General features: G+C 38.4%; 1 protein-coding gene across 1 annotated transcript in view; it reads right to left on the bottom strand.

The window, feature by feature from the left end:
* Positions 1 to 201: 201 nt before the first annotated feature.
* JAKMIP1 (janus kinase and microtubule interacting protein 1) overlaps positions 202 to 24,202 on the bottom strand; it is a gene marked incomplete at its 3' end in the record, with an annotated part of 65,767 nt that continues 41,766 nt past the window's right edge. The window contains exons 14-20 of the mRNA XM_084266781.1: positions 22,282 to 22,335; positions 21,305 to 21,370; positions 17,921 to 17,989; positions 16,792 to 16,869; positions 15,003 to 15,206; positions 2,250 to 2,315; positions 202 to 252 (exon numbers count right to left, since the gene is read on the bottom strand). Coding sequence (XP_084122907.1) covers positions 202 to 252; positions 2,250 to 2,315; positions 15,003 to 15,206; positions 16,792 to 16,869; positions 17,921 to 17,989; positions 21,305 to 21,370; positions 22,282 to 22,335 — 588 coding nt within the window. The remainder of the gene's footprint in view (positions 253 to 2,249; positions 2,316 to 15,002; positions 15,207 to 16,791; positions 16,870 to 17,920; positions 17,990 to 21,304; positions 21,371 to 22,281; positions 22,336 to 24,202) is intronic.

Here is a 24,202-nt window from a genome sequence, read left to right as displayed (position 1 = left end):
AAACCCAATGTCCCTGTGCAGAAGTCTAGGAAGGTAACTGAAGGCATCCAGGTTGGATTTCACAGGTGATCAGTACACCCTCCCCCATGGTTTCAGGGTCTTCTGAAGACAGTGCTCAAAGCATGGCAAAATCTAGGAGTTAAAACTTGAGTACAAAAATGATAAAGAATACCAACCACACTTCTTGGCTCAGTTGCATCATCAAGGCCACAGAATGAATGCTAGTGAAAAGAACAAAAAAAGGAACAAAAACTATAACATAAGATCAAAAGAAAATGAGGAAAAAAGAAAAGAAAAAAGATGTAAGATATGTAATATGAAATCCAATGACATTACAGCAGTTAGTCTTACATCAGTATTAATTGAGTTTATCTGAAAGAGAAACACTAAGAATCTTATTCTGAAAAGGGGTAACAGAGTATAAAATTCAGTGTTTGAGGACATTTGTGGATTATATAGCTATGGAAATATTAGGCTTGGCTTTGAGACTTAACATAAGCTAGTACTTACAATTACACACTTGAAAGCTTTCCTGAACCAAGACTTACTAAGCCTAGGCCACAAACTGAATGCATTAGTTACGAGAAAACTATGGTGTGTTTAAACAGTGGCTATTCCTCATGTACCATGTAGAATAAAATTCAGATTTTACATTATTATTTTGTATAGCCTTTGAAAGAAAGACAGCTTGCCAAAGAATCTATAGGGTAAAACCACCATCATCCTTATTTCTGATCTGACAGAATTTCACATAAAACTTAAAAATGGAATCCATTCCTAAAGGAAAGTAAAAAGCCATAGTTGTGCTACAGAGACTGTAAGAGGTGCACTGCCCTTAGCTACAATCAGCAGTGAGGTTCAGCTATTAATACTGCCTTTCTTTCTGAAGCATAAGGCTCCGCTCCACAAGAAATCATTGTGCTCACTATCCATGGCATGTAGGTGTCAGTGCACCCACCGACATATTAAACCTTCAGAAGAACAAAGAAGTAGATAATTCATTGATTCTCTGACAACACAATCTTCCCTCAGGCAGTCAAATTCAGAATGGGATTTAATCCCAAGGTCAAAAAAAAAAAAAAATGCAATACAGATAGATGGAAGCCCTCCACCCATGCAGAGGGAAGCCCTCCACCCATGCAGAGGGAAGCCCTCCACCCCTCCAGAAGCTGCAGGATAACAGAAAATTCTTTTTTGAGGTCTCCTGCTAATGTAACATTAAGGCAAAGAGAGCGTTAATCATGTTAACTCATTACCAGCTTTCTGCTAAGCTTGTGATTAAGCTGTTGCTTTTCCAACACTTCTCCCCGTCCATTGCACTGATGAACCAGCACAGATAATGTGAGCTTCCATTTTCAAAATTAACAGTCTGTCTAATCCAATAGCTACTCTGTAAATTCTATTGGCAATGCATTAAAGGCTGACATTTTGGCAACAGCAACATCTGGAGATTTGGGCTTTTTAGAATAGGTGGATGAACACTAGTATTTGCAATAATTAACACATAGAGATAACACATATCCCTTCAGATTTCTCTATATAGAGGATTTAACTATAGCATCTTGGACATCACAGGTTGTTAGGCAGAAAAAGTTTCAGGTTAGAACTAGTCCAGGGCAGAAAAGGGCAGAAGCAGCAGAAGAGCAGCGTGCTGCTCCTCAAAGTCTCTCTCAGTTCCACAAACACCACTGACCTAACTCCCACTCAAGAGTACTCCAAAAGCCTTCCTTCTGCTCTCTTACCCCATTCTGATCCCCAAAGAAAAAAAAAATAGACTGAAAACTCCACTGACTACTCCATTCAGCCCAGCAGTGGGTGCATGTAGGATTAGGTACCCATATGTACCAGAGAAAACAAACCTGAGATGCTGTGACTCATCTTGGGATCTAGGCACTGGTTTAGTAGAAGTAATGTAACTAATGCACTCTGCTAGTGCCAATTCTGTCAGAGACAAATCTTGTTGTTTTTCTTGATCTAAACCACAGCAATTGCCCCCCTTTTATTCCAGTGTCTTTCCAGACCCTTTTCTGTACTTCATAGAAAACCCAGATAACAAATAATTTTGAACAGATTAGGGACAGAGCTTAATTTCATGCAGAAATGACTGAAATTTAAATAAAACCTTGAAATTTATCTTGTTTTAAAACAGATTTTGTGATATTAGCTTAAGTACTCTTAATGTCAGTGCAGCAGAGAAAAATAAATTAGTATGGAAAAAATTCATTGGCATTGCTGAGGCATTTATTTACCTTTTCCTCAATTTCTTTGAGTTGCCTCTTTTGAAGTTCTATTTTATCTTCTAGTTCACGAATTCGCTGGAATGGAAAAAGAAAGAGAGAAATTATTATAATGATTTAGAAAGTATATTCATTAAAAAAAAAAGAAACAGATTAAAAATTAAGATGACAAATGCCCATTATTAATGTAACACTTCCCTAATAGTTATATTAGGCATGTCAAAATTATTAGTTATATTAGTTATATTAGGCACGATAAGCAAAATCTCAGCTGTATCATGCTGCATTGCTCAGAGATTTCCCAGGTTAATATAAAAGCACAAACCAGTTTACCCTCATGTGACACAAGTGCTTTGCTTGCAGGAACAGACACCCCAAGCACAGATGTATTAATTTCACTTTTCTTCTATTACATTTGAATTGGGTTATGCTTCATCTCCCCCCTGATCAGGGGTGTCTATCTCTTGAGCGATCACCTTCATTCCCATATGTACCAGGAATATCACATCCACTGTAAAAAGCCATGGGATGAGAAGCAGGCAGATGTAATCACCCCTGAGATCTCTGGTCCATCCAGTTACACTACTGTTTCTCTGCCACTCATTTCAGTCATGCTGATACCTACTTACACCCACATCCCAGATCTGAGTGACAGACTTCATTTCTCTGGGGGTCCTGCTATGCTCTGTGATAAAATTTGACCATAGTGAGATACAGTGGAGAGAAGCAATATTCTCAGATATCATTTTCACCTTGAAGATCTACAGCATGAGATTTTTTTTTCAGTATCTGCTGAGAACTTGCCTCCAGAAAAGAGAAAAAAATAAAGCAAGCCCCCAAATATCTTGTGATTTCTTGCCTCTGGGTTTACAGCAAGTGTTCTTTCATAAAAGAACATGTTAATTAGGATAAGAAGGCATTTTTCAGATTTGGGAATTCTGTTAATTAAGTAAAAATTGAGATGTTACTATTCCCTTATGAATTTTTAATCTTTTCAAAAGATTACTGCTGTTCAGCTTTTCTCTCCAGCTATTCAGGATAGTTCTTAGAAAAAAAATGGTCAGAGGCAACAGTTTTACAATTCCCACCCATAACCCATCATAATTGTTGAACTTTGTGAGATGAAAGATAGGGAATAGGCTTAAGGTGAACAAATATACACCTTCTCAAAAATCAGTTTAAATACAAAGACAACTTATCAGTTGAAAGGGAATACACAGTGGGTTGATTTTTTTAGTGGTGAAAATGTAAAAGAAATCCTTAAAACAACTAGATTTATGTCAGTAGGTCTATTTATATATATAAGGTGGATATAGTCTGTAGGGCAGACACTTGCATGTATATGTGCATATATATATATATGTAGACCTGTTCCAAACTTGTCACTGTGTCAGAGACAGGTGACAAGTGTTCACACAGCGAGTAATCCCCTTACAAGTGTGAAAATCAGAATAACATAAGACTTCATCTGGAAATGAGTGAGATTTTGTAAATAAACTCTTTACAACAGAAATTAAGAGTTCAAAACCAGACAGGTCACAACCATGGGCTGGAATTTTCCATCAGGTATCAGAGCTCGGGGTTGGTGACGTCTGGTTGTTTACTTGCTTTGCCCTGTAGTATTGTAGGGAGGATTAACCAGGAGGATGGAGTGGGCGTAGCTATTCCCATCAATACCTTCTGATTGCACAGGATCAGCGCTGGAAGATAACCAGCCTAGTTGAGCTATCTATATATCCAGAAGAATCTGGACATATAGATATCTCTGGATATATAGGCAGCTCCGGGACGCACGGTTGTTGGGGGATGATCGGGTTCCCGCACGGCTCTGGGTGGCACAGCCTGAGCTGTGGGTTTGGTGAGAAACTGCATTGTCTATCAACAGTTTCAGAGATTTTTTTTGCTCTAAAGTCCTGTTAGCATTGTTATATTTGATCTTTCTGCTATTTTAGTAAACTATCCTTATCTCAACCCACGGGCTTTTCGTTTCTTGGTTTTGGGGTTGTTATTTGCCCCTTCCTTTTCCCTTCCCTTGCCTCATCCTCTTTTTCCTTTCCCTGCTCTTTTCCTTTAAAGAGCAGGCAGCTGTGTGGATCTCAGCTCTCAGCTGGGGTAAAACCATGACAGTCAGACAAAAAAATTGCAACAAGAATGCAGCCATGAAAGAGGAGAGCACAAGCCATAGGGACATGGATTCTTAACACTGTCCATGTTCAAAACCAACGTGCCAAATTAATTAATACTAATTTGTCACTGATTTAATTACAATAGCAGATAAAACCCATAAAACATCTGGCTGATGGATGGGTAGGGTTGCGAATACTCCCAGTTGCTACCTACACCCACACGAAGCTCTGCTGAGTTTTGGAAAGAGGGGTGCACAAGCATCCATTTCAGTCGGGCAGTCACCTGCTTGATCAATCATCCTTCCACCAGCAATGAAGTTTGCTGCCACTTCTGAGTAAGTGTTTGCAAGGAGCCAGGAAGCAGCCGGGGCTGCAAGGGCCCTACTGCTGTCCTGAGTTGACAGCAGATGGCTCTGCCGGCCAAGCCATGGCTGCAACTACCGCTCTATCAGGAGGGGGGGCTCAGCCGTCAAATCCGGGAAGCTACAGAACAGAGGTGCTAAAGATGTACAACATATGCCTTTCTTGTTATTTAAATGCAATTTGAACGGTCTTTTAAATTCCACTTCAATTTTTTTCTTATACAATAGATATACAACTGTCTATCAGCTCAAACAATCAGGTAAGTGGGAGAACATCCAGAAAGTTAAGGCAGCTAAAGCATATATTTTCTCTGGAAGTCTGTAGCACACAGTGCTATTTATCACATCACTCAACAGAGCTGTAAAAGGAAAGTTTCATCATATCCAGGTGTAGAAATCACACTGCCACTGACTGCAGGGATCACATACTGCCCCTGCTCTTCCATCCAGTGCTTGTGGAGCTCCCAAACTCAAAAGCACTGTCAAACTGCCCAAAAGTGGGAATTTTTTCTCATTTTTCCCAACAGAAGATTCTCTTAAACCCTCATAAACCCTCATTTCCTTTCACCTCACAACAGGAAGGTCAGCTCTCTGGGAAACAGGACACACTTCTTGAAGTGCAATTATCCACTTAGGCAATTACATCACTTTGGTAAACTTGGATGGCAAGTGCCTTTACTGTCTATCTTTCAGGGCTAGCAGGGAAATTAAGACAATCATCTCTTCCTTCCTGAGGTGAGAGAGGTCTGAGACGCCAAGATGGGACTACAGAACATTATTAGTCCCAGCAGTTCTGACCTTCCTCCAGGAGGTGAGGCTCCAAGTTTATGTGCAAGCATGATTGTATAAGCAGTGGGCTGCCCGAGCTGGCCTATGCAGGAGCAGTTCAGGTTTCTCTACACTGTTTTCCTGGCAGTTGAATACTATCCCACTCAGTAAAAGGCTAGATAACCCTATATACAAATTTGTTGTTATTGTCATGAAACCCCATACAAAGGTGCAAAAATAGGGATGACAGTGTTTTAAAACTGAGTTAAAGGCCACCAGTTCCTTGCAGACTATTCAAATCAGAGGCCAAGTCATGAAAGCAATGCACTGCCAGCAGATAACCAGCTACATAGTGATTTGAAAAGGGAAATTCTGCAGTTTTTAGTATGCTCTGACTCCTTTGGCTACACTGCAGCCTTAAGGAGATCAACATCTCTGGGACATCCAAGGAATCAAGGTGTAGGTGAAATACAAGTAGCACAATAGTAGATGTGTGACTGGAAATATTACTATATTTTCACTAACAGAGAAATTCTATTAACACAGGTTTAGAAAACTCAGCATGCATTATGGAGCAGGGAAGTACAAATCATGAAGCTACTAGTGCAAAACGTAATATGACACTTTCATTATTCAGCACCATTGAATGATTTAATCAAAATGAAAAAAAATGCTGTTAGAAAAGAAGTTGTTCATATTCCCCCACAGTACATGTGAAGTACACAGGTGTGCCCAACTTGAGCGACAACAGCAATCCATCTGCATTAAGTACCATTTCCACTAATACAGGTCCTGTTGCAAAGAAGTGCTGAAACAAATGGAAATCATTTCACTGAGCTCAGTGAGCCCTGGATTGCAGTCTCATAGCTATCATTTTTGCTGGAGGTAATAAATCAGTCCAGTAATCTAGTATCATTTTGAGAGTTTGGCATGAGAGGAATTTCAGCATTACCCAAGAAAGAATATTGATCTGAGTAGTAATGAAGTGTCCCATTAGTTTAAGATGCTAGGTCCAAATTTCCCCCATCAACCATCCAAAATGTGTGTATTTCCTCAGTTATTTTAGTTTTTCTTTCATGTTACCTCAAATTCTGATGAGAAGTGGACCATCCCTCTACAATTACATGGTACCTTACACACTCTGGGTATTTTTTATAAATCTGATCTCCCAGATACTTTTTTAGTAGCAAACACAGATTCTGAGAATTTCAGTGTGTTCTGTTTATTGCACAGTGATGTGTGCTAGAGTGGACTTCTTCATCCAAGCCTTGTGTCCCCTCCAGTTCATTCATGGCATTGACCAGTCATTCACCATCCTCAAACAATGTTTTAGGTGGCTTCAAACCCTCAAAGATTTGAAACCACCACAAAGATTTGATACCAGGAAAGGAACTTCTGCAACAAAATCCAGCTGCCAGACAATGATAAATTCACCCTTCCAAGGAGGTGTCAAGCTGTAGAACTGGTATTCTCATTTCACAGAATCACAGAATTGTAGGGGTTGAAGAGACCTCAAGAGATCCTCGTGTCCAACCCCCCTGCCATTTCCTAGATAACTGGGTAAGTAAAGAGCTCAGCCAAACAAACATACTGTTTAACATAAATAAGATCAAGAAGATAATTTATCTGACTGCAAAATATGCTCCTTGCCATGCTACTATAGTTGTGAAAACACCAGTATGTACTAGTCAGGGGGCTTAGAAATCACCTTAACAGTTCCTGTGACACACTCTTATTGGATTTACATTCATCAGCAAAGCCAAGAAAACAATTTGATAATTTTAGCACAAAGCAGACAAAGAAGGATTTGCTAAGCTGCTTAGAGCCTCAGCTCTGAAATGTTGGGAAGGTTCAGGTTGATGTACATTTACAGGATATGCACCATGGATGGAATGTATCAGGCATGAACTGTGTTTGGAACCACTGAAGTCAGCTTATGATGAAGAATGTACTTCATTCTGCAGCAAAATTTAACGTGGGAAATATTTTACCAGTCTGACAAAGGGAAGAATCACTGTTGTTCCATATTATCATTATTTTAAGCAGCTTCTCAACACTATTAAGACACAGGTATGTAAGATCTTTAACAATGTGAACAGTATAACTGTTACATGTATAAATTTAAACAAAGATGAATATAAACTAACTTGCCTGTAGCTATTCAAATCACTGAGCTAATGGAGAAAATTTCTTGACAAAAATAAACATATTTCCTTGTTTGGTTTTTTTAAAATCTAATGCATTTTAACAGCTGTTTAAAAACCTCTATTGTGTTTATAATACGATTTGCATAGGTGATTACCACATGCATTGGATCTGCTACTGTAAGGGGTCTGAACTCAGGAACCCAAAAAGTCCTTTTGCTCTCAGATTCTCAGAATTTGATTTTTTCAGAGTGATCATAAGGAAACAAGCAAACGCACTGTAATAGCATTAGCTTAAGTTATTTTTGTTGTCATCTTGTTTTACTTGAGGAATGAAAAATTAGTGCAAATTTCAGCCAGTTGAATATGATAATATTAGATAATTTTGGTTATATTATACCTCTCTGATTCTCACCAAGGTTTTTCTTAGCAGGTAAAAAATTAATTCCTTTCTGTGTTCTGCAGTCTCAACCATGATAATCCACTTAACACTTACTGAAGTAGCAGAATTTTTCCTGTTAATCTTTGTTATGCATTTGTTGTTTCTTTATTTGCCTGAGGAGAATGAGCCCTTTAGCAACTACACCGATGCACTTCTCTGCATGAAAGCTGATATGTATTCAATTACTTTTGTCATAGTAATAAATCAGTGAATTTTATAAATGCATTTAGCCTAAAATAATTATTTTTATAAGCTGATAATGAATTACTACATCTACATGAAGATATGACTTAATATTTACTAGTAAATTTAATTCATGTTTTTTAATACTGATTATTTTAATTTATTCTATAGTAAAACTATATCATGCACTGATATCTACCAGAAGAATGTCAACTGTCCTGTTGCCTTTCATTAGGGAAAAACAATAATTAAAGCCTCATTAGACTTACATCTGTGTAGAATTGCTATTTTAAGTCCATGTCAGCCCAGAAAACACATTTAACGTCTTAAAATTGAATCCCTGCAAGTCTAGACTCATCTGGGGGGGAGGGAAGGAAAAAGAAAGCATGGTGTATTGTTTAGTATTAAATTTGGAATATTTTACACTGTTTAAATAATATATTTCCATATAAGTAATTATTATATATGTATGAATTGTCTATCTGAAAGAACATTTAATCTTCACCTCTATAAAAAAACCCTTCACAATTCCTTTTTAAGAGTTGCCTTTCCTCAGGTCCCACTGGCCTCTCCTAAGAAACACGGGGCATTGAGGATTTTACACCAGAGGATTTCAGCATCCAACCATCAGATGAGAGTATTTTTGATGCTAATATTACTTTAAGACATATAGTTGCTCTTAACTTGAATACAACCTCAATTGCACCTCAATTAGGGCAAAGGGAGCAGACCTTTCAGATGTATTTTGTAGGTATTACACACCGGTCCTCCTATCATCATTTATTCAGGACAGTAGCATCACTAAGGCAGTTGGCATGGCTGTCATGGCTTGATTTGAAGTCATATACAGAAAACATACATAAGATAAACTTACAGAAATGACCAAAATTAACTCTCATATGCCATGCATGTCACCTGTGGGAAACTGCAGAAGTTTATTGTCATATTGTCCTTATAGGAGAAGTTATGCCTTGAAAGACACAACATTCACTCCTGCATGACAAATCAATACCACAGGTCGACTATGATTAACCCAGTCATGATGTGCTTGATGAATATAGATTACAGCTGTGATATCAGATGCCATTAAGAGCAGGTCATGAATGTAAAAAATGCACTATCAACAGTAATCTATTATGTGCTGAACAGCAAAATACACAACATTTCTCATTAGCAATTAAAAAAAAAATAAATCACTGGTTGCCCTGTGGAATCTTCTTCATGTACAGTTGAATGCTAACAGCTGGGGGTGAGATTTGCTAGCACCTTAACACTTCAGATTGAAAATAAAAACATCTTTTATTTTTCTCTCTGACATAACACAATGGACTAAAGTGGATAAAATTTAAGACAATACCTCCTCATGCCTATCAATGAGGTACACTGAGCATTGCTCTTCCCTCTCTCTCCCTCCCCTGAAAGCCTTTTCAGTCAAATATTAAACCTTGACAATTGTCCTTGGGTGAAAAATAGATGGTCTATCAACCATAACAGATGAGACAGTGAAGGGGAGCAGAACAACTGCTCGATTCATCCCAGCTTTACCTGAACATCACCAGTATATCCAGTGGCAAATCTCAGGTTCCTAGCTCACACTGGCAATAAATGTAGTAAGAAATTACATATTTTTTAAATAAGTTTTGAGAAGAAATAAAAAAAAACAAACCCCAACCACCCAATATTTATTCCAAATGGCTGAGCTAATAGGATCTTACAGACACAGTGACATCCAGCTCCATGGATATGTAAACAAACTTCTCTGCTAACGTGAAAAAGGTGTCCTACCCACGAGGCAGCAGGCAGAAACTTTGGAGGAATGGCAGCCACCATAGCTTGGACATTTAAGCAGCAAGAATTTGGCTTTTTAGGTCAGGAAAAAAAAAAAAAAAGGGAAAAAAAGAAGAAATAATTTAGTGAAAGAAATTTGGTGTTTCTTGATTTCAAGTTATATTTTTATTTTGACATTTCAGGATGAAAAAAGAAAGAGATCACTGCTGCTGAGCTTTCCTTGGCATCCATGAAAAAAGTGCCTGGGGCACCACATTTGCAGTGAATCCTTCTCTATGGCAGAGGCAGAGAGAGGTCAGTTTTGAGTTACACCTTGTCCTAAAGGACTGCCCTATGCCTTCCTCTAGCAAAACATGCAAAGAAAATAGCAATTTCTGCTTTTATTACAAATGGATAATTGAACCTGGTCATAGGAGTAAATGCTGTAGATTAAAGAAAACATAATTAGAAGTATTCCAACTATTTGCAGCTGGACTTTGGATGCCTTCAGCATTCCATAGATGTATTGTATTCAGGTCCAGAACTAAAGTGATGGTTTATTTTGCTCTGTACAACAGACCTCCACTCAAGAATATTCTAATCCAAGTTAGAATAAAACACCCCCTGCCTTAGCACAGAACCTACAGTGTGACCCAGAGAAAAACAGTTTCACATTTTTTGATGGCACAATGGACCAAGACATCTTGTCTATTTCTTTTTTCTTTCAATATTATACAAAGATAAGACTGCTCTGAGAAATTATTGGATTACATTAATAAAATCTGTTTCTCATATACTTTCTGATTGGCAGCAACCATTTTTGGAACTTAATGTTGTCAATCTGCTGTTCTTCAATAATTCTCTAGCTTCTCTGAGTTTAAAATAGCTTAAAATGAAAGCAGAATAAATTCTAATTTTATTATAAATTTTCTTAATGTTTGAAAACTGCCAATGGTGCAATTTGCATTAATCTATCCTAATTTAAAGCCTGGTTCTGTTCACTTTCCACAGTTTCTTATTCCAGAAGTAGCTACAGTCAAGCCAAGATGAATGTATTTCAAGTTAGATCCCATTTGGTTTATATAAAGCATAATTTGACATTTAAATATTTATTCATTTCAGCAGATAACACGATCACAATATATTTTTATATAACCATCTAACCATGATGATGTGTGGATTTCTTGTATTGTTTTTTTTTAGGTGGTTGGGTTTTCTGGCCTGGTTTTGTTCATTTCTCTGGGATTTTTTGGGTGTGAGGTGGGTTTTATTTGTTTGTTTGCTTAATTAAGGAGTCGATATCATTGTTTCAGAAGCACATTGTATTGCCCCATTTGAAATATTTTTTCTCAGAGATGGTTTTATAGACACACAACACATTTTTCCTATCACTCTAGACACAGATTGGAAGGTTACATATATATATATGTGTGTGTGTGTGTTTTTGCATGGACATATTAAAATTCTCCTTCCAGTAATGAACTTCACATTTTCCAAAATGCACAAAAGTCATGGTACTGCACTGAATAGAGCACAAATGTTACTTTTAAATGAAGTCCTGCTAAAAATAAACCAGACACTGATTTACAAAAGCTTACAATAACAGCGTAGCACAAGGAGACTTTGTTCATGGCAATATATGCAGCAGTAGCAGTTGAACTGCACATACCCTATGGCTAGAAGCAAATATCACAAGCTGCTCATGACAGATTTTTAATTAACATATTTTGCCTCCTCCATAGAGAGAGGCTGATGTAAATCAAAGCACCTTCTCTTACTTAAAGGGAGTACTGTCAATATGCTTCAGCGGAGGATCTGTCCGCCAGACCTGCATGTTGCACTCTGGGTTTAATAAAAGCTTTGTATGCCTTAGCAAGCAGATCTAATCATGCAGCCTGCCTAATTTGGCTTCACAGAGGCCTGGTTTCCTTAATACACAATGTGTATAAATGGTTCCATTTATATACTAATGAACAATAATAACGTGGAACTACATATGCCCACGACGAACAGACCTACCAATGCAAAACAGGGACTAATACCCTCAAGTATATTTATTTCACTGCAACAAAATTGATCCCCAGTAGCTAAGAACTCAAACTTTCTATCTGGACAAAGAAGCAAACGTGAAGCTGCACAGACTCACCTCTGGACAAGGTTTACCCATCTATGCATGCTCTCGCCCTTTTCAGGCAGTAACTTCCCTGGAAGAACATTTACCAGCTCTGCAGAAATGCCCCCATCTCACAAGCTAAGTCCTCAAAGTCCCCAGATGAAGCAGTTCACCCACAATGAAACCCTGCAGACCGAGGTGCAGTGTTCATCACATGCCTTTCCATTTCTGCATCCTGCAGTATGGTCAAGGATCCTGCACATGCAGGAGGAGAGAACTCCTCCTTTTCCATTGTCAGATCTTCTTGTACCCGCTCCCCCCGAACCCCCTCCACTCCCATATGTTTGACACAGAAACTCTGACTCAGAGAAGGTTGTAGCCAACCCGTCAGGATAAGCAGAGTTGTTCTTTTTATCTTGTTGCCTTGTATCAGGCAGAACAGGAGGTAATGGAAGCAAAGAAACACACCTTAATGGAAGTGATCAAATCACCAGAGTTCAGAGAACTTGGAGTCTTTAATACATGGTTTATGTTTCAGGGGAAGTTTGTGAGTGTCTGCAACAAGGATGTTTTGCATTAAGTCTTGCAGGTTGCATCATTCTCTGTCACCTCCACTTCAGCAGAGTTAAGAAGGGTGGTGCATACTGTAATAGCACTGTGGCCTGTACAAACACTATCAGAGCTAGACTACAGTTTTGACAGAATAAAGCATAATAGGTACTTGCTATTGTCACAGTGTCATCAAAAGGAAGGAGGGGATTCATGTAATGTAGCATCCAGGGATGTGCTAAAACCAGCTTCACCTACACCTTAGCAGTCTGCCAAGACAGGCATGCTCTCTCGTTTTTGTAGGATTTCAGCTGCTGTCATCTGCTAGTGCAGATTAGTGTAATCCTATGAGAATTAGCACTGTGGCACTACTGATCCATGCTAGGGGTTTTTGTTTGTTTGTTTGTTTTGAAGCTGTGGACATTTGCATACAACAAGGAGTTTATCCGTGTTGACCACTGGTCCTGGAAGGACCCACAAATAAAACCTCCAAGAAGAAAACATCTGAGAAGAAAAAACGGAGCAAAGGATTTCAAATGCAAGCTGTTAACCTCTCACATTCCCAGGCAAATTAACTACCAACTTTGCCTTTGGTTTCCTTGTCTACTACAAGGGATTAGAAGCAGATGTCTGAAACACTTCGCTCATTAAGCAGTAGAACTCAGTTTCATGTGTCCTGCAGGATGGTAACATCAGCACGTCTAATGAGATGGGCACAACACAAAACTCTAATGACACAGTATAAAACAGATCTGGAGACAGGTACATAAACATCCATGGCTAACAAGGCCATGCTTCTGCTAGCATTTTTGTTCAGAGCAGAAGTGAAAGTTCCTTCCACACTCATCATGTTTAACTCTATTTTGTGGAGCAATCTGAATACATGAACTAAACTCAACTGAAGATGTACTCCAGATATGCACCTAAAGTGCTCTGACTGACAGTGAGCAGTCCATTTGACCAAATGGAACACAGTCCAAATTAAACCCCTGCTATCTGGCTAGGAAATTGGACTGGCTGGCAAAAAACCAGACACATTCCCACTAATTGTTCAGTTACATGAATACTATTAGGCTAATAACTTCTGGCTCCATCCTTATTTCCCAAATTTCATATATTTACTCTGTCTTTCTGACACTTTTACCATGTCTACCTTCTCTGCACACCAGCACTGATTTGACACCCATTAAAAGAATTCATCTCCTGATCTCAGTGTTACATGTTCCAAACGAAGGGAACACAGTGAGAGGGAAGAGAAAGGAGACTTCTAGGAAGTCAGAGCTCATCTCTAACATTGGCATCATGAGTACTTCTTATCACCCTGGGATGACAGGAGAAGAACACAACAGTGCCAGCTCAGTACATTATATCAGTTGTGGTCTATATTCATCTACAAAGCAACCTGAATGGAGAGAGGCTTTACCTAAACTAAATGCAGTCCTTTCCTGAGTAACTAGCATCTGAGATAACAAAAACACCCTGAGCACATCTGCATAGCAGAGTTTGGCATTTACAATTCCAGATTTGCACAGACAGCAGCTAGAGCACCTGGAGGGCCATCCTCAAGATCTAAGGGATCTGGCTGCGTCTTTCAGAGGTTACTATAAAGAGGAACTAAAATCCTTAGAAACAATTTTCCTGCTGGAATAATTAACACTTTGAAACAGGCAGTTCTCTTCTTTTTCTGAATATTTGCATAGAAAACCTAGCAATCCTACCAAATGAATATTTAGAAAATAAATACCACACTTGCTAGGAACTTGCCTGAATTCAAGATGTCAGTATTTGTTCTTAAAGAAGTAGCTTAGACAAACAAGGCTTCTCTGAACTAGTTTAAAGGTGTAAAGACTCGTAAATGGCCTCTTGAAAGACTTCCTATGACTGTTTTTTTATATATACATACACATATTAATGTTAAAAGATTTCACAAAACACCCAAAATAAATAGAAGAGATGTTCTTATTTTCATATTGTTCACTCCTGCAACCTTCCATTCTGACTTTTTCTAATTTAGGCCCTAAACTTGCCATAGCTCCCCTTGGAGTGCTGTGTGTGGAGACTTGTGTGGTTGTACACACATGAAACAGATTGTGCAACAGGACCTTATAGTGAGACAGTGACCATTTTGTGTGTGTACCGTGCCCAGCACAACTGGGTCCAAACACTGCTCGTCTCCTTGGCACAGGAGCAATACAAAGATTAGACTCAGCGTATCCCAACAAGGTGAGGGTGAAGCGATGCTGCTGTATGGGCAGTGGCGGCAACCACAGAGGTAACACCAACAAAGGGGAGGAGAGAGAACCAGGATTACCTGCTGTGCCTGCTGCAGCAGCTCCATTCGCTCGTGCAAGATCTGGCTGTCAAACTCCCGGCTCTGCCTCAGGATCTGCCGCCGCACCTTCTCCACTGCAGCTCGCAAATCCTCCCTCTGGGCTTCGGTCAGCGACTCGCTTGCCCGCCTTCCTGGATCCTGCTGCAGGGCATTATACAGCGTGGCTTCCAGCTCCTGGATTTTCTAATGCAACCCAAATCACATACAGACAGGCTGCCGTTTGAATCCAGCAAGCAAACGACCCACCAGCAGCTAGAGGAGAAGGCTAGCAAGCGAAGCCTTAGGCAGGAGGGCAGGATGGACACAGACAGGTAGACAGAAAGCAGCAGTTGTGAGCAGTGAGGAGCATTCCACACAGAGTGCACGCAGCTTCCTGGCTCTGATTTACACCCGGGCAATGATTCCCATTCAAGTAAATGATTTATTTCTTCTATCTAAGAAAGATTCAGATTGTAGTTCTGCTCTCAACACATGAAACCTCCCCCCCGCCCCAACTCCTGATGCCGAACATTGCAAAATCAAAGCAAACTGATTCCCTTCCACTATAACTGAATTGTCAAGCCATGCTGTAAGATAAAAAGCCCACAGGGAGAAGTGTGAACAACAGACATCTTATTGTCTCCCTCTCTTTGGCCCTACTGTCATTGCTCACAGCCTACGTTGCTGGCTTAGATCCAAGTTGCCGGAAGCAAAGAGGAGCACTTGTGTACTTGCCTACACCAGTCCCTCATCAGCCTCTTGCTGTTTGTCAGATTCCTAACCAGATTCTCACACACTGACCAAAACTGCAGTTACTTTGCAAAGCAGAGAGCACAGGCAAACTTTACCTTCATACAGAGAACTGTATTCCCAAGCATAAAGGAAGGAAGGAATCAAGGCAGTGTGTCCCTACCCACTGGGGTTAGCACGATCCTATTAAAAACCAGTATCCAGACTTACAATATTTGGATCAAAAGTATCTGACAACATCCCTTCAATCCTCAAAACACCTTGGTGAGGTAGGTAATCCTATCCATATTAGTGATGCATAAACAGCTGCACAGAGAGGCTAAATGGCTTGCCCAAGGTCACAGTGCTAAAACCAGAGTTGGCTTGCTTTTGTCTCTGCTATCTGCTCTGAGTGCTAGACCTTGCTTCTTCCCTGAAAACATTTTCACCATGATATCTACAACATATAAATAATTCTTCAGGCCATTATATTTTGATTTCCTGAAGTCTCACTGTTAACAAAAGCTGGGTCTGCAGTTTTACTGTTTCCTAGATATTTCCTAATTGTTGGTAAGGCTAAAACAAGGCAAGGTTGCAGCTTCAATTTTGAAAACTAGGAAAGGTACGGTCGGATAGGACAGACCAGGAAAGGATTGCATAGGAAGAACAGGCATTCCCAACTTGAGGTACCAGGTTAGCAGCAGTAATATTTATAAATGCTTCTGAAAAAGCAAAATGGAGAAGATCTAAAGTAACTTCAGCTGTATTTTACCAGTGGTAATTTTGTGCACATATAGACCAGCTCTTCCCATTCCAGATGAACTAACAAGATGTTCACATGTTTTAGAATAAAAAAATGCAGTACAGAAACATTACACTTCTAAATACTGTAATCCATTTCCTATGTCTCCATTTAAGCAGTATTTGATTTCCTAGTCTGGCAGAGAAATAAATCCATTTTAAAAGAATTCCATTCATAATTAAAAGAAAAAAGAAAACCAACCCCACATTTTATCAATTTTTTTCAAACATGGAAATTTAATGACTGATCTTTTCCTACCATGTATGCCTGGTCCAGAGCTTGCTTCCTGTAGTCAAGTTCTTCCTCTAAATAACCCTTCTGTTTACTGAACAGGTCCTGAGTAATAATAAAAACAAGAGAGTGTTTGTTCTTTGTCCCAATTCATGAAGAACCATAGATACCATCATTTTCGAGTGAGCTTTCCACTTGAAAGCAAAGAAAATCTGTAGTCAATGATCACAATCATCCCAAGGATATCTGGAGTATGAAATGTGCAATATTAGCACTTAAAATATGTGTATCATATTAATGAGTTGCACCTATGAAGTATATACCTCTACAACAGTGGACAATTCTGCCTTGACCTGACAAAGTGCACACAAGGTCTCAAAGGTGAATGGAAACGTGTGGTCCAACAGTTACCACTTGCACAGGGCAGGTCAAGGGAGGAAAGAGAGAAACACAGGTGAGGGTGCTTTACTGCTCCTCTGAAAATATCCCACGTCCACCCTTAATGTGCTCATGGGGAACATCCTGCCTCAGTTTCCCATTCTTTAAGATGAATGTAATGCTGATTCATTATCTACCAATAAAAAGTCCAGCAAGGATTAATCAGTGTTTTCAAAGATGAGGAGCCCAGCACCCATTCCAAAACTCTTTGGTCAACATATGGAAAAGTAAGGTCAATATAGCACCAAGTTTCTTATGCAAGACAAAAATGCTTTTGAGAAAAAACTCTGTCCTTAAGTATGAAGACCTTGGGGCAAGAAAGGTCAAAGGTCATCTGGGGTAAGAGGCCTTTACAACTTGTCAGGCAGCTGAACACCAGAGAGCAAAGGCATTTCCTTGACAATTCTACAAACATGACCCCAAGACTGAAAAGACTGTGCTGTCGCCAGACAAATTAATACATAGAGAAAGCACAAAGACAATTTCACACTGTAATGTTATACCTTTATGTACTAATTTGTATATATTTTGCTATTTTTGTACTACACAGCTTTGACATTGTGTCCTCCCATCCCAAAGAATGCAAGCATTAAATGCCCTAGAAACCTTTTGCCTATTTTACCATGAAGCAATCTCTTTTAAGCAGAGCAAGGCAGCCAATCAGCCTTCCTTTCAGATGAGTTTTAGCTAAAGTAATTACATTATTATTATTTCTTACCTTTTCATTCTCCAAGTCTAACATCTTCTGTGTCAGTGCAGCTTCTGTCCCCTCTATCTGTTTTAACCACTACATGAACACAGCAGTGTGAAGAGGGGGAAAAGAAATAAATTAAAAAAAGAGAGTTGTGAAAAATTTGCACCAAACATTTTGTAAGTTTGTAGCCAACACTCCCAGGCACATACTTTTCCCTAATCTATTCATTATGAAGATATACATGAAAACACAGGCAGAACGGAGGACTGTAGAAGCATCCTGAAGGCTAACAAGTGGAGACTGTTTTCCTACACAGCATGTTTTGCACAGCTTGCTGCACCCTTCATGGGAAGAGGCTTACTTCTAAAACATTGGTAAATGGAGAGGGAACAACAAAACAGACAGGAGCTGATGTGGATGCTGCTATTAATCCCTTACCTTTCTAGTCATTCAAAAAAAAATGAAAATCAATCAATGAGATTAAAAAGAATGGCCATTGCAGTCAAAAAGTAAAATTACATATTGTAATATGAAATGCTGAACTGCTGTCACCAGGATTATATTTAAGTTCAGTGTTTAATCTATTGGAATCGGTGGGCACACTCAGTTGTGAAGTATTTGTTTAATTTCTGTATTGGTCTACAATAAAGATCAATAACTAGCTTACAGAGTACAGTTTACACTACTGCTTCTTTTCATAGTGTCAGCTCCCAACTGCAGCTTTACCACTCAATCATAGACTTCCTCAAATACTTTGCTTACTAATACTAAGTTGTTCCTATTTATTTTGATTTTTTTTTAGTAAGCAATACACATTGACATTTTAATTTAGGGTTTTGGTCATCGGGGTCAGACTCAAAAGAATTAATGACATATCATTTTTTTCCCCAAAGATCTGGATAGGAAACCTGCAAACATAGGTTCACAAATAAGAAAACTGTGAATTTCATTTCATCCTTTCGGACTTGTCACTATTTGAGGGACTGGTGGATAAAACCAGAAACCTGTTTTATCTACTTAGTAGGTTTGCTTTCTACAGAACTAAGTGAACAGGAACACCATACTCATGATTCATGACTCTATTCTTACTGTCTTTGTTTCCTTTATTTTAAAGGTGCAGACTGAAGATATGCCCAAGGAAAACCCCAGTGCTAATAAAGGATTCATCAAGACAGTGAGCATTGTGAACCTTTGAAATCAATAGAAAATGAAATCCTCAGCACCTCTCAAGGCTGCCCTCAATATTTGTAAATGAAGGATCATTTGCAAAAATTAGAGGTCTACATTTTTGGAAGGTATGAATGATATCCTGAGTTAAATGTTGATATTAATTGTTAAATTCTGATCTTCCCATGTCTGCAAGTCTTTCTAGAACCAAGGGGCACAGAAGAGACAACCATGCATTTAGGACTCGTAATCAGGTGTAGCACTGAAAAATAAGCCAGCAGAACCCAGGAACTTCCCTTCTTTGGTAGCTTCATTTCCAAAAGATCACTTAGTGGCTGAGTATGATCGATTTGATCCAAATAAAGACTGAGTGTGATTAATTAGCACATTAGCATAACCAGCACAACATCACTATCTGTAGTACCAAAAGGTCCCATTATGAGACAATTACATGTGATAGTTTCCTGTAATTAAGGAAATTCAGGAATGCACATGGGAAGATGTCTGAACTTTTTGAATCATCTGAAATGTTACATTACAGTGGAGAAGGCAGTGGGGTTGCTTTAAATTTCTTTCAATCTGAATTCAGCATGTGCACCCAACAGAACATATTAAAACACTCAACCAGTCTTAACAGATTTTGTCTGATTTTTGTTTTCTGTGCTGTAAAACATGATATTATGAAACACAGTATCATTTTTGTTTTGTTAAGGACAGCATAAGACTATTTTCTGTAATTCTGTGTCTTAGTAAAATTTGGACAGGGATAGTGCACCATGAAAATAGGAAAAGATTTCATGATTCAATCTTTCTTGATTCAATCTGCTCTCAGCTTGTACTTACTAGGTCATTGTGATGCACTTCAGTGAAATGACATAATATGAACCATTTTCATCTCATTATTTAAATGCATCTTTATAAAAGATAAACCTAAAATCTGCATCCTTCTGATGGAATGTTCAGATTCTGAAAGAACCAGATTATATGGTAAGGCCACACAAAAATACACACATACACACACAAAAAAGGCAAATTAGGAACTGGTAAAAATTTTGTCCAAAAAAAAAAAAAAAAAGAATAAAAAAGTGAAATGAAATTATAGACAAACTTTAGCATAAATAGTTTCCATTTTAAGTGTATGTTTCTATTCATTTAAAGAACCATTTCAGTTGATAAAGGTTCCGAACCCTTATTTTTCTCATAATTTGCTACTGGAAATGACTTATAAATAATGTAGTGTATGTTCTATTCTGTACTCCTCTGACAATTTCACTAATTCCAGTGGCACTTTCTTGCACAAACACTAATGTACTTGAAGAATAACAACCCAGTCCAGTCCCTAAAGCTTGGCCAGTTTTTCTCTCTTAGTTTTGCATACTGGGGTTCTTCCACTTTTCTTCTTGAATGCAATGGGCTACCATCAGCACCTCCCCTTTTTAACACTCTAACACATTGAAAACCATAGGGATTTGAATGCTTTTCCTCATTTTTATTTTGCTTATAGCAATTACTCACTTAAATCGATATTTATTAAATTACCTAATTTAGGTTATTTACATGAAGATATTTAGATAAGCAGATTGACAAAATTATACCAATTAAAGTAACTATTACAAAATGCTCAAACTTTAAAGTTCTGATTCTGAATTTCAAAAATGCATCTATGTGAGATTTAATAGAAACCTATGAAAATGTCTTCATTCTAAATGCCATCATTATTCGTGTACAGATTTAATTCTGTTTGCAACTGGAGAAGTAAAGATCTAGTTATGCAGAACTGAGGACCTGATCAATTACCTATCTTGTACAAACTACTTTGTTCACTCTCTATGCTGAGTAATTTATAGAGAAAAGAACCACAGACCACTCAGAGCTTTTTCACTCACACAGAGAAATAAGCCCAAAATGGACTATGGTGGTAACAACTTATGGAGGACTTTATAGCACCCTGTTCCCAGAAAGCTGAGGACACAGGCAATTTTGAGAATGAAGTCTCTTTTTTAAGGGTGTTTTCTAATTCTTTGTTCTAGGGGAATATCTTCAAACCATGTTTTTATCTTTAAATTTGGTTTATTTTGTAAGTTTGATTTTACCTCAAGACATCACAATCCCGACAGGCATGTAAGAATGAATACATGCTCCAACCCAGATGACTTTAACAGAAAAGCCATTGCAAAGTTGTGTGATCTCTTAGAAGACATGGTCAGTCTTTAGGCAGAGAAAAATCTTTAATAATTCTACCTTCTCACAGAGGGAAAGGACAGTCCCAGCTTGGATTATTGCAACCTGTTCTTCGTTCCTCAAATTCTAAAATAGAAAAATATTCATTTTAGAATGGATTTGAAATCCATCCTTTAATAAATTGATAAATCTTAACTGTACTTTAAAGAATAAATCAGCTATAACAATTAGCATTTTATAAACATGCCCAGAGGATATCTCATGATTGACAGTACCAACAGGCAAATCAAGGTATTTAGCCTCCCACTCTATTTCAGCACAACACTTTTACAACAATTCATTATTCCATGAAAATTCAGTGGCTTCTGTCAGGGATTTTGAAATTTCTTTTATTTTTATAGCCAGAAAAATGCCCATTCACTAGATATAGCCCCACAGCAAGTCAATCTCCTCACGTACTTCAGATCTAGATTCCCCATTAACAAAAACAACACTAAGATCAAGCATCAGAAAAACCTCCACAGAACTTTCAACATAAAAGTTAATCTAGAGCTTTAAATTAGCATTAGAAATACCTCAACTTGTTAAAGCTACCTTTAAAGTAGACCCTGTTTCATGGATGTTTGTGCCACAACCACATGACCAAGGTTTCACATAGTATTTGGCAATCCAGGAGAAGAAAGGAAAGCAGTTATCCTTGCCTTTAATCCCAGCAAGACCACTCCTGTCTGGGGCATCCTTCACAGCAGCAGGTGCTACTGTTACTACTCAAAGAAGAAATTCAGGAATAACTTGCTCTGGCTTTGAGTTCCTTATCTTCCTCCCTAGCCTGTTGTATATCTTTCCCTCTCACTATTGCCATTCATACAAGATCAAATCCTATCTTGAGAAAACACTTTGTAAAAAGCAGTACTTAAACATTTATGCAGATACAGGCATGTGAAAATCACTCTCTGCATTTTCTTGAGCGTTGTGGGAAAAAATACCTTAAAATAATAAAACTAGAGATATATTTGAAATTAAAAGTTAAAAATTACCCCATTATCTCCAAGAATATCTAGCTTCTTCATAAGTTCAGATATATTCACGTCCTGAAAAAGATGTTCAACACTTATTTTTTTATACTGTAGGTGAGAAACAATTTTCACAGGATACATTTTATGTACCTTTTATTCACTTCTGCATGCAGAAGACTTGAAACATAAAAATAAGTGAAACATTAGTTTTGCCTCACAATTACAAAGGTGTTACTGATACTTCCTGAGACATAACTGAATGTCACTCTTGATCAAAGCAAATAACCTGAATGTCTGTACATGAGGGAAGAGTGTTCCTGAATGATTTAGATTTGCCAGCCCATTGACATATGCAGACAAAAGAGCAACTAAACAGGTTTAAAGGACTGGGTTTTTTCTATTTTTTTTTTGGAGTGGAGAATCAGGCACATCAAGCTACAGAAGTTAAAACAACAGAGTGCATGAGCAAAATATTTGTGAAGAACGTTATTATTACTTTGTTAAAAAAAGTTGAGTTTCATATCAGCTTCACAGTGGCAGAAGAGAATATGCACATAATCAGCTCATAACTTTTGTGTGTAGAAAGCCACATTTCTCTGCCAATCAGCCCCCAGGCCCATAAAGCAGCAAACAACCCTTCCTAGTCCCTGAAATCAAGAAAAAAACTTCCTCTGATGCAAAAAAAGAGAGGAATAAATTCACACAATGTCTGTATTGTACACAGTGTCTGGGACTCTATTTTCTACTTTAAAAGTTGTTGGAAAAGGGCATGGAACTGTTTAACCTGCACTAATCACATTCTGTGGATCGGGGATCATACCCACCAGCAGCTTTTATGCAGCCACACTGCTTGAAGGCAGGAAGGTTTGAGGGCATTGGCAAAGGCCAGTTGGTGTCAGTCCAAACTGCCTAACACACATGCATAAAGCCTTGTTCAGTGCTGGCACCCTCAATTTCTACTTGTATGCAGCATTTCTCAGAAGAGGCCAACGTTTCCCAGGGCTGTGTCTTGGCGTCCTAGCTTCATTACTTACAGTACATAACGTGCTAGTTTGCATCTATGTGTTGTGTATTACCTGGGTACTCAGGGTGATCAATCTTTAACATTTTTTTAATGGTAACTGCACCAGAATATATTTGCTTGTGATTCTGTCCCTGACAGACTCCAGCAAGGAAGGCTTAATACGAAATGAAAGATTTCCTGAAGACCAGACACAGATGCCTGAGAGAGTCTACAAACTAGCCCATCCTGGCTGCAAAAAAGGATAACGTGTTGCACTCAAGTTGGTCTACACTGAGCAGCCCCCTCCCTCTCTTGTCTTCCTCCCCAAACACTTCAGCAGTGTCTCCAAACGTTACATCAGCTATTAAACAATGCACATTAAAAAGCTTAGAATGATGCAGAGCTTTTGTGTTTGGATTGGTGTTAAAACTATTAATTACGATCAGCATTGATGATTTTGAATGGAAACTTCTTTGCCAATCAGTTACACTAGTGAAGAATTTAATTCAGTAAGTTCTTGAACTTAGGAGTTGAACTTGATGATCCTTATGAGTTCCTTCAGAATATTCTATGATTATTGAGCCAGAAACACTCATTCTAACCAAACCTTCAGGTAAGAACCTGTTTTTAACTTTCTTTTCTTTTAGGCTACACTATTCTTTAACACTATGCAGTCTACAAATTCAATTTATTTCCATTACAGAGTGTATTATGCTTATTAAGGCACTGAATACAAACAAACCTTCTATAATGCAATTACAAATACAAGCATAAATTACTAGCAAGTGCCATAGAGCATAACACACAGAGATATTCCACTTCAGTTACTTGCAGAGAAGTTGCCTGTTGTGCCACACTGCTAAGAAAATGATGCTGAATGTAGTCTTAAGTGAACCAGCATATAAATCAGTGGTAGCCTATCTGGGGAGAGCAGAAGAG

Source organism: Gallinula chloropus (assembly GCF_964237585.1).
Source record: "Gallinula chloropus genome assembly, chromosome: 7".
Classification (NCBI taxonomy): Eukaryota; Metazoa; Chordata; class Aves; order Gruiformes; family Rallidae; genus Gallinula; species Gallinula chloropus.
The sequence above is the reverse complement of the archived record's forward strand: the minus strand, read 5'-3'. Positions and strand labels throughout refer to the sequence as shown.